Here is a 10,962-nt window from a genome sequence, read left to right on the forward strand (position 1 = left end):
CAATCTATCACTGTCATAGTCGTTCTAAATGACACGTACACGGCTATTAGTGATTTGATGCATTAATGTTGTAATTTTTTTATTATATTATATATCAAATCACTAATCGTCACATCTTTGCCACATAGGATGCATGTTGTAATGAAAGATTACCAATAGTATTATCCAAACTGAGTAAAAATGTAACCTAGCAATTACAAACCCAAACAAACCAGCCCAATTGACCCAACCCAAAAAAACCAAACTAAAATCAAGCCCGGCATTGAAAAACCCAAACTAGTACCTAGCCAATTGAACCCAAACCCAACCCGTAAACCCAAACCAAAATCCAATCCATCATAGAAAACCTAAACTAATTCCCAGCGCCAACTGAACAAAAACCCAACCCGTAAAACCTAAACTAATGCCAGCCCTACTGAACCCAAACTAATGCCAGCCCAACTGAACCCGAACCCACCCTGCAGAACCCAAACCAAAATCCAGGCCAATACTGAATGACCCAAAGTCAACCCAAGAACGGACCCGAACTTACAAATCACTCCTTTCAAATCATTACCCACAATTTACGAAAAACTCCACGTGTATAGATGGAAAGCTGATATGGCACATTTACATCGTTAATTTGTCCACTTGGATTAAAAATAAAATAAAAAACCCCCCTAATTAACAACAAAAAATCGCCCAAATCAAACCCCCAATTGTGTGAAGATAAACCCTAAATAATTTGCGATTTATTAGCCACTAAGGAAGCAGTCAAAATGTAAACCAGTAATTCATCGTTAGAGTCGTAGAAAAATGACTCCAAATAAATCAAATAAAAAAACTAGCCACTAGTAATTAAAACAGTCCAGGTGCAAATGATATATCATTTCCAATAATGCTTGCCAAACTTCCCATGCTTGAACTTCCCGTGCTTGCCATGGTGATGGCCATAATATCCACCGTGGTGATGGCTATGATATCCGCCGTGGTGATGGCCATGATGTCCACCGTGTGGCAAATGGTGGGCCCCATAAGCAGCAGCTGCTAATCCAGCACCCCCAGCAAAAATTGGTCCCATATGAGATCCATGGCCTGTAAGAATAGTTTATCACTTAAATATTAGCAATTAACAGGTTAATCAGCACAAGACAATATAACTCAGGTAGAATCTTCTAGTTCCTCCTCCTCTGTGACTTAAAACCGATGCATCTAGCCACGAGCTCGAGAGAATTTTCACGAGGGGGGGGACATTTATGATTCCATACTAGAATACTAGTATGGAAGGATCAAGAATTGATAGATTAGTTGTAATGAACAAATAAGAATTGCCTAGACAAAAATTATGAAATCGCACTTAGAAAAAGCCATTTACTCTCATGGAGAATGTACAAGGCAATAAACGAAGTTCCTTGTAAAGGAGGAAGTCATAAACAATTATGTTTGGTGAGTGCCAAAATGTTCTACTATGTGGTAGTCGATTAAATTTGTCGTCTTCGAGCATTAAAAACATTTTATGCACCCAAGGAGTACAAATATCTCGATCACTTGTCTCACATTATAAAAGGAAGTCGAGAACGACATCAAAACCCAAAACAATTTTGAAGAAAAGGATGTTGGCAACATAGACTAAATTGGGTTATAAGGCAATCCAAGCTCTGTTAACTGACATGTAAAATAACTATCAAACTTCAAATTAGAGGCCACTTGACATGTGAATTTAATTGATATTATTCAAAGAAATCTCTCAAGCACATTGAAAATTCATCCCAGAGTTGCCCCCACCGACCAGAACACTTAGAGGAGTTCCTGTGACAATCACTTCAATTCCTCTCATCATATCATCTGCAACACTCTATAGCTCTAACTCAATTATTTTCTAATAATTGTTGTATCTCAAAGTCACATTAATTGGTTGATCAACAGTATTTCGACCTTTAACTACTAGAGAATTATAAATACTAGGCATGGTCAAAGGATTCCAAGCTATAGACTATTTTAGATAAAATTTGCAATCATCATTATCCTTTAAATTTGCTGAATTATGTATGATTGTGAAGTGAATTCATATTGACACACAAGGAAGAAGATGATTCTAGCTCAAAAAGGCAATAATGTGACAGATAATATAAGAGGTAACAAAACATAATACCTTGATGGGATGGACCAGGATAACCAGCTGGAGGGTATCCACCCGGGGGCGGATATGCAGCTGGAGGATATCCTGCAGGTGGAGGATAACCATGGGGAGGATATCCAGCCGGAGGAGGATAACCATGTGGGGCGTAACCTTGCGGTGGGTATCCTTGTGGGGAATAACCTTGCGGTGGGTATCCTTGTGGGGGATATCCTTGTGGTGGGTATGCACCGTGGTGTGGAGGGTATGCTCCATGGTGTGAAGGGTAATATCCAGCACCAGAGGCATATGCAGCAAGATTAGAGAACAGCCCCTTGTCCTCACTGTCATGTATGCCCTTTTCATCTCCCATTTTCTTTAATTTGGATCACAATTATGCTAACTGTAAGCAAAGACAAGAAGTATGCGTCAAGAAGTTGTGTGCAGTTAAGTAAAATAATCGTCTTTGGTTATCATAATGAAGGCATCCTTGGTTCCATTGGCGTTAATTAAGTGACGACATATTCACACCATTCAAGAAATTTCTGTACACAATATTGAACAGCACTATATGTTGCACAGTATAACAGACAAGATTAAACTATTTTTTCTTCGTAATCCTACCAACGTACAAATCCAGCACAACCAAAAACGACCATTGCTTTCAAGAGAAACACAAAAAATTGTTCATTAACTTTTTAAAACAAATTAGCAAGGGATGAGAAATCACTCCAACATATAATTCCATCTTGTTGAATCCTATACAATATGGATCATCTTGTAAAAGATCAGAATATGATTCCTGTAATCTTCACTTTCTCATGGATAGAAAAAAGAATTTCCGAATAAAGAAAAACTGTATTTACCATAAAAGACTTTGATCACCAATCCACCCCACCGACACCATCCATTTAAAGAACAAGGGATAGAGGCAAAGGTAATTTGTGAATATCCAGTTCTATAAAGAAAAAACGGGTAAGAATAAAAATAAAATAAAATAAAAAGGGCCACCTAAAGCATCAACTTTACCATTTGGGAAAGCTCTTTCTTGTGTGCGCATTAATCTTTGCAGGAATAGCAAGTGTAATTATCCCCTTGATTAAAGCAATAAGAAACATAAAAACACAGAGACGCATGCATCAAGATATATATATATATATATATATATATATTAAAAAAAAAAAACACGATTTTGATTTCATAAACAACAAAAATCAAGAAACAGGAAAATCCAATATTATAAACGAAATGGGGGAAAACAAGAAATCATTGCAGTTGAATCAAGAAAGAGGAGAAGTTTACCGAATTAAAATTGCTGTGGGATTTTCAGGAATGAGTTTTTTGTTCCAAATTTGAGTTCTTAAACAGAAATCTCCTGCAGTCAAAGATATTGAAGCATTAAAGTGTAAGCGCGTTTTTATATAATCTTTTTGTCACGCGGTTGCTTCAATCGTTTTACGCGGATAATGTAGTCTGAATGAAACTTCCTACTAATTCTTTGTTATTTATAAATCTCTATAGCATTAACTAATTAATTCAGATGTATTTAGATTATATCTTATTAGAATATTTGTGGCAGCGTTGGATTATGATTATTAGTTGAAACTTGGCATTAGGATAAGAGTTTTGATAGAGAAGGTTGTTAATTTTCTAGTATTTTAAAGACACCTCATTACGGATAACTTCGAAGCTGAATCTCATTTGCAAAATAATAATAAGAAGGGAAATTTGCAATAGCGGTCCCATACCTTTGAATTTTTTGCAGACTTTACCCTAATTTTCACTTTGTGCCAATCATGGCTCCAAATCTTTCATAAATTCACAGCAGAGGTCCAAATGAATGAAAACCATCCAATTTGACTGTTAATTGACCGATAAAATTGAACTCTGGCCAATTTTGATCAATTTAAAAGGATAAAGGGGGAACTTTCCATCTTATACCTAAAATAAGTTAAAAAATTAAATCAAAAAATGAAGACACATACACTCACCATCTTCCCCACCCCCATCCCCCCTTTCCAATGGAAACCAACAAAACACACTGCCACCACCCACCACCAACCCAAACCACCAAACCAGCAACATCAACCAATTTTTGAAGAGGAGCAAAGATCGAGCTCCAGCACAATTGTGGAGCTAATTTTGGTGGCTCCCTCTACTGATGGCTTGGATGGGACAATTAGGCCACCCATAAAGAGAAACCTGGAGGAAATGGCAAAAAGGCCAAGTTGGTTGTCTAATGGCTGGATGATAGATTTAAGGGTCCGTTCCTCTAGAGCCACCGCTGGAACCATCGATTGGGTATCTCTGGCTCTCTAATTCACACACATATACACCCATACACAGAAATGGTGTAAATTTGCAAGGAATTTGTCTAAATTTTGACCAAATCTAGCCAAAATTATTGTCATTTCACTAAAAATTTCTACTGACATTTTGCTCAAAATTACTATCGTTTTGCTGTGGCTATTCTTCAATAGTGTGGGTCGATGGTGACTGGTGGCTGAAGGTTGATGTTGCCTGGTGGTTGAGGGGCTGGTGGCTCGATGGTGGCTGGTTTTTTCCTTTTCTTTTTATTTTGTTTTAGTAAAAATATTTTAATTGTTTTATATGGTTAAATAACAGATTACCCCTTTACTCTTTTAAATTGATCAAAATTGGTCAAAATTCAATTTTATTTGTCAATCAACAGTCAAATTGGATGGTTTCTGTCCATTTAGAACTTTTTCTGCGAATTTGTGAAAGGTTTGAGACTGTGGGGTAGCACAAAGTAAATGTTAGAGTAAAGTTCGCAAAAAAATTCAAAGGTTTAGAATTGCTACTGCAGTTTTCCCTAATAAGAAAGCTGAAATTAAAAAAATTCCTTTAGTATTAATAAATCGACGTCATTTATTTATTTATTTATATTTTTGGTTTACTTTTTAACATTTATTAAGATTCTAAGAGTCCTACTTTTTACACAGATTGTCAAAGAAGTGGTTGAAGATTGACTATTTTGGAATACTTCGATGTTTGAATTTTCAACTACGGCAACCCCCAAGAAAGGAGTCTACATAGAGATTTCGTGCTGTGTATTAATGATGAAATGTATAATAAACCCATGTTTGAGTCCCTTTTCTAAGAATGTATTTTTTTTTTAATTTTTTTTTTTAATCACACGTTTTTTCATAAAATAATTATACACATAATTTTAAAAAAATTAAAAAAATCTTACTTTTTAATCACACATTTTTCAAAAGTCACTATTCCATAATACATTTTACCCCCAAAACGGGGATCAAATATGTTTTAAATTAGTTGATGTGAAGAGAGGCTATTTGGAGTTTAATTGGAGTTGATTTGAAGTAATCGAAGATTAATCGAATTAAAAGAGATCAATTGAAAGTATTAATGGAGTATTCGATAAAAAATAATAAGTTTTGAGAGTTAAAATTTGACAATTGAAAAGCTTGGCGACTAAATTGCAAATTTTTGGAACTTGCATCGAGTCAAATATAATGATTTTAGAATGAAGGGGACTTAATTGTAAATATTAGAAGATGAATGAATAGAATCACATTAGAAAATGAGTTCAATTGGAAAATGGATTTGTTTCCTTTTTTCTTCTAGAACAATTTGATGTGAATAAATTCAGACAAAAAATTTGCCTAAATCTTGTTTTATAAATACACACCTTAGTCAACAATTAAAGGAAGCTTGTAAAGTTTTACAGGACACATAGATTCAAATCGAGGTTTGGGCGATGCATTGTACAAATATTATTATATGAGTCCGAAAGGAGGAAAAAAATTATGAAATAAAAATCATTATTCAACTCTCTGACAACATGAAAAATTTAAAAGTTCAACCCTCCCTCTCTATCCATCAAGAAGATAAGGTTTCAAGATTTTACAAGAAAAAGACGTAATCTTGGTGCAAGATCTTCATCATTTTTCCTTTAAAAAAAAAAAAAATACACCTTGTTGATATACTTTAATTGCTTCCTACTTTATTCTTCTCCCATAATGTGTAAATAAATATTTAGTTAAGATAAATGATTGTAACCTAGTTTTGAATCTTATTTTTAATTAAAAAATTTTAAATCCATGATTGATTTGTTAAATTATTTTTACTTCTATTCTTACTGCTTGGATTAATTGGCCACTAATTCATTGATTTTGTGATGATAGTTACGTCGAGAGACAAATTAATTGTGTAGATATATATATATATATATATATATATATTAAAAAAAAAAAACACGATTTTGATTTCATAAACAACAAAAATCAAGAAACAGGAAAATCCAATATTATAAACGAAATGGGGGAAAACAAGAAATCATTGCAGTTGAATCAAGAAAGAGGAGAAGTTTACCGAATTAAAATTGCTGTGGGATTTTCAGGAATGAGTTTTTTGTTCCAAATTTGAGTTCTTAAACAGAAATCTCCTGCAGTCAAAGATATTGAAGCATTAAAGTGTAAGCGCGTTTTTATATAATCTTTTTGTCACGCGGTTGCTTCAATCGTTTTACGCGGATAATGTAGTCTGAATGAAACTTCCTACTAATTCTTTGTTATTTATAAATCTCTATAGCATTAACTAATTAATTCAGATGTATTTAGATTATATCTTATTAGAATATTTGTGGCAGCGTTGGATTATGATTATTAGTTGAAACTTGGCATTAGGATAAGAGTTTTGATAGAGAAGGTTGTTAATTTTCTAGTATTTTAAAGACACCTCATTACGGATAACTTCGAAGCTGAATCTCATTTGCAAAATAATAATAAGAAGGGAAATTTGCAATAGCGGTCCCATACCTTTGAATTTTTTGCAGACTTTACCCTAATTTTCACTTTGTGCCAATCATGGCTCCAAATCTTTCATAAATTCACAGCAGAGGTCCAAATGAATGAAAACCATCCAATTTGACTGTTAATTGACCGATAAAATTGAACTCTGGCCAATTTTGATCAATTTAAAAGGATAAAGGGGGAACTTTCCATCTTATACCTAAAATAAGTTAAAAAATTAAATCAAAAAATGAAGACACATACACTCACCATCTTCCCCACCCCCATCCCCCCTTTCCAATGGAAACCAACAAAACACACTGCCACCACCCACCACCAACCCAAACCACCAAACCAGCAACATCAACCAATTTTTGAAGAGGAGCAAAGATCGAGCTCCAGCACAATTGTGGAGCTAATTTTGGTGGCTCCCTCTACTGATGGCTTGGATGGGACAATTAGGCCACCCATAAAGAGAAACCTGGAGGAAATGGCAAAAAGGCCAAGTTGGTTGTCTAATGGCTGGATGATAGATTTAAGGGTCCGTTCCTCTAGAGCCACCGCTGGAACCATCGATTGGGTATCTCTGGCTCTCTAATTCACACACATATACACCCATACACAGAAATGGTGTAAATTTGCAAGGAATTTGTCTAAATTTTGACCAAATCTAGCCAAAATTATTGTCATTTCACTAAAAATTTCTACTGACATTTTGCTCAAAATTACTATCGTTTTGCTGTGGCTATTCTTCAATAGTGTGGGTCGATGGTGACTGGTGGCTGAAGGTTGATGTTGCCTGGTGGTTGAGGGGCTGGTGGCTCGATGGTGGCTGGTTTTTTCCTTTTCTTTTTATTTTGTTTTAGTAAAAATATTTTAATTGTTTTATATGGTTAAATAACAGATTACCCCTTTACTCTTTTAAATTGATCAAAATTGGTCAAAATTCAATTTTATTTGTCAATCAACAGTCAAATTGGATGGTTTCTGTCCATTTAGAACTTTTTCTGCGAATTTGTGAAAGGTTTGAGACTGTGGGGTAGCACAAAGTAAATGTTAGAGTAAAGTTCGCAAAAAAATTCAAAGGTTTAGAATTGCTACTGCAGTTTTCCCTAATAAGAAAGCTGAAATTAAAAAAATTCCTTTAGTATTAATAAATCGACGTCATTTATTTATTTATTTATATTTTTGGTTTACTTTTTAACATTTATTAAGATTCTAAGAGTCCTACTTTTTACACAGATTGTCAAAGAAGTGGTTGAAGATTGACTATTTTGGAATACTTCGATGTTTGAATTTTCAACTACGGCAACCCCCAAGAAAGGAGTCTACATAGAGATTTCGTGCTGTGTATTAATGATGAAATGTATAATAAACCCATGTTTGAGTCCCTTTTCTAAGAATGTATTTTTTTTTTAATTTTTTTTTTTAATCACACGTTTTTTCATAAAATAATTATACACATAATTTTAAAAAAATTAAAAAAATCTTACTTTTTAATCACACATTTTTAAGTTTTAATTTTCAAATTGATTTTGTGAATTATTTTTACTTCCATTCTTAATGTTTGAATAAATTTGCCACTAACTTATTGATTTTATGAGCGATAATTACGTAGAAATATGGATTATTCGTTTAAACTGTGTAGTAAAAATTGAGAACTAGTATAAAAGCGTAGAGATATATTTTCTAGTTAATGTAATTGTTGCATTGATTCTTAGAGAGTTATGCATTTAACTAAAGTGTATCCAGATTCACATAGAGATATAAAATTGATTTAGTTAAATAGAATCAATCAATTTGAACTTAAGAAAGGCAAATTGAATATGTGTTGACTCAGGATTGGAAAGTTTAATAAAAAACAAAAAAACAAATAAAAAAAAACATAACACCCGAACTATTAATTCACACATCAATCTGTTTCTTGTAATTCTGTTTTTAAGCCTTTTCAAGTGGAATTATTCCTTGGTTTTTGAAGTACCAAGAGGGCGACGAAGATATGGTCAGTAGAGATGAGAAGATGTATGTGGTACAGTGATGATTGTTCAGATCTTCTCATTCCATCTCATTTTAGATTTGATGTTCACTTGTGGTTTTTTGTGCTAGCATATGTAACGGTGGCAATAGCGGTTGATTAGGTGTTGACGATGTAACAATAAATATAAAAAGTAATGCTGACTTAGGTAGTGTTGATATAATATTGAATGTTACAAGTGGTGGGGTCAGTGGTAATAGTGATGCAACATTGAATGTCACAAGTGGTGGTGGTCACCGTGATGGGGGAAATAGATGAAAAATGTGGATAGTACACTGTTATACGTGGTTGGGACGGTGGTGGTGGTGAAATGTGTATATGATACAATGTGTCACAAAATATAAATGGTTTTTATCCTTGAAGACCTAAGAACTAATTAATTTTAGCCTAATAAGTCATATAGCACAGCTTCCTTTACTTGTGCAGATGATTATAATTTCACCAAACTTTGACTTCGTTATGCAGTACAACTTTGTAAACTATAAGACAACTTTGTAAATCATAAGTGTACACACAGCATTTTTCTAATTTATATGACACGTTTCTCATTTTTAATCTTATCCAATGGAAATGGAACAAGTGTATTCTATTTCTAGCAACAAAAACAAGATCAAAGGTTAAGGTTAAGGTTTAGGTTTATGTCTAATGCTGCAAGTTATGTAACACAGCTCCCCTATGATTGCACTGAACTTTAACTTTTTCATTATTCAGTTTACTAAGAAATCAAAATTTGAAACACATGACTCTGTTTCTTGCACTCAATCTATAAATTATACATTTTTTAAAATTCCCATAATTTTTCTTGTACCAGTGATCCCTACAAATGAAATTCCCTATAAATTCAGTACTCAATTTTCATTATTGGGCTTGAACCTTGATATTTTTATACTGGGTTGAACCACGTAATTCACATTCTGATCTTTTTCTTTGCAGGATCAATTAAAATGGTGCAGACCGAAGGCTAATCGGTGTGTATGTTCCAATAATATCGTATTTATGCTCGATTTTTCGAGCTGTGCTATTTAGTGTCGAATAAAATGTATTTTCATTCTTGCAATGAAAATACAATGAGATTATATATTAAGGTCTCGTTTGATTCCCATAGATTTAAGAATAAGAACAAAAAATATAGTCGTTACGAGACCACACAAAAGATAGAAAGTCAAATATAGTGGTTTGATATGATTGATAATGGTCATATTTTTCATTTTTGTGACCGAAGAATGAAAATCAAATGGGGCTAAGTTCTTACATAATATTTTGAATAATGCTACTTACGAACTCATTATCGCAATCCCCATACGTGATATATGTGTGGCATTTAGTGATTTGTTATATGAGGCAAGAAAAACTATTACATTAACACTTCAAATCACAAATCGTATTGTAGAAATGTCACATAGAGCGACACCGCAGTGAACGACTATAAATAACATTACTCTATTTTTCTTTGCAGGATCAATTAAAATGGTGCAGACCGAAGGCTAATCGGTGTGTATGTTCCAATAATATCGTATTTATGCTCGAGTTTTTCGAGCTGTGCTATTTAGTGTCGAATAAAATGTATTTTCATTCTTGCAATGAAAATACAGTGAGATTATACATTAAGGTCTCGTTTGATTCCCATAGATTTAAGAATAAGAACAAAAAATATAGTCGTTACGGGACCACACAAAAGATAGAAAGTCAAATATAGTGGTTTGATGTGATGAATAATGGCTATATTTTTCATTTTTGTGGTCAAAGAATGGAAATCAAATGGGGCTAAGTTCTTACATAATATTTTGAATAATGCTGCTTACGAACTCACTATCGCAGTTGCCGTACGTGATATAAGTGTGACATTTAATGATTTATTATATGAGGCAAGAAAAACAATTACATTAATACTTCAAATCACAAATCGTATTGTAGAAATGCCACGCAGAGCAACACCGCAATAAGCGATTATGAACAACATTACTCTAATATTTTGGAATAGATATTTTATTTCATATGTTCTCATTTATGTCCTTTATATATTTCTTGATTGCACGGAAACGGGGGTGCTACCCCCA

General features: G+C 33.6%; 3 protein-coding genes across 4 annotated transcripts; 2 read left to right on the forward strand and 1 right to left on the reverse strand.

Annotated features, from left to right (window-relative positions):
- Positions 1-709: 709 nt before the first annotated feature.
- Positions 710-6,602, reverse strand: LOC111386877 (glycine-rich protein A3-like). Of its 2 annotated transcripts, none has more exons than XM_023011363.1 (3): positions 6,452-6,602; positions 2,132-2,498; positions 710-1,074 (listed from the first exon to the last, which is right to left on the reverse strand). In XM_023011363.1, the coding sequence occupies exons 2-3, from the start codon at positions 2,466-2,468 to the stop codon at positions 866-868; spliced, it is 546 nt and encodes a 181-aa protein (XP_022867131.1). In that variant the 5' UTR covers positions 2,469-2,498; positions 6,452-6,602; the 3' UTR covers positions 710-865. The 2 variants fall into 2 exon arrangements, with proteins under 2 accessions (XP_022867131.1, XP_022867130.1); XM_023011362.1 differs by lacking the exon at positions 6,452-6,602 and adding an exon at positions 3,398-3,546.
- Positions 4,060-5,156, forward strand: LOC111386878. Its single transcript, XM_023011366.1, has 2 exons — positions 4,060-4,396; positions 5,059-5,156. The coding sequence occupies exons 1-2, from the start codon at positions 4,067-4,069 to the stop codon at positions 5,083-5,085; spliced, it is 357 nt and encodes a 118-aa protein (XP_022867134.1). The 5' UTR covers positions 4,060-4,066; the 3' UTR covers positions 5,086-5,156.
- Positions 6,603-7,120: 518 nt separating the features above from the next.
- Positions 7,121-8,210, forward strand: LOC111378750. Its single transcript, XM_023001989.1, has 2 exons — positions 7,121-7,450; positions 8,113-8,210. The coding sequence occupies exons 1-2, from the start codon at positions 7,121-7,123 to the stop codon at positions 8,137-8,139; spliced, it is 357 nt and encodes a 118-aa protein (XP_022857757.1). The 3' UTR covers positions 8,140-8,210.
- The last annotated feature ends 2,752 nt before the right edge of the window (positions 8,211-10,962 follow it).

Source organism: Olea europaea, chromosome 3 (genome assembly GCF_002742605.1).
Source record: "Olea europaea var. sylvestris chromosome 3, O_europaea_v1, whole genome shotgun sequence".
NCBI classification, from domain to species: domain Eukaryota; kingdom Viridiplantae; phylum Streptophyta; class Magnoliopsida; order Lamiales; family Oleaceae; genus Olea; species Olea europaea.

Excerpts from the sequence above, each read along its gene's own strand:
- LOC111378750 (XM_023001989.1), top strand. The coding sequence starts at position 7,121 with ATGAAGACACATACACTCACCATCTTCCCCACCCCCATCCCCCCTTTC. Across the intron at positions 7,451-8,112 it reads CCGCTGGAACCATCGATTGG|ATTGTCAAAGAAGTGGTTGA; the intron begins GTATCTCTGGCT and ends CTTTTTACACAG.
- LOC111386877 (XM_023011363.1), bottom strand. The coding sequence starts at position 2,468 with ATGGGAGATGAAAAGGGCATACATGACAGTGAGGACAAGGGGCTGTTC. Across the intron at positions 1,075-2,131 it reads TCCTGGTCCATCCCATCAAG|GCCATGGATCTCATATGGGA; the intron begins GTATTATGTTTT and ends CTATTCTTACAG.
- LOC111386878 (XM_023011366.1), top strand. The coding sequence starts at position 4,067 with ATGAAGACACATACACTCACCATCTTCCCCACCCCCATCCCCCCTTTC. Across the intron at positions 4,397-5,058 it reads CCGCTGGAACCATCGATTGG|ATTGTCAAAGAAGTGGTTGA; the intron begins GTATCTCTGGCT and ends CTTTTTACACAG.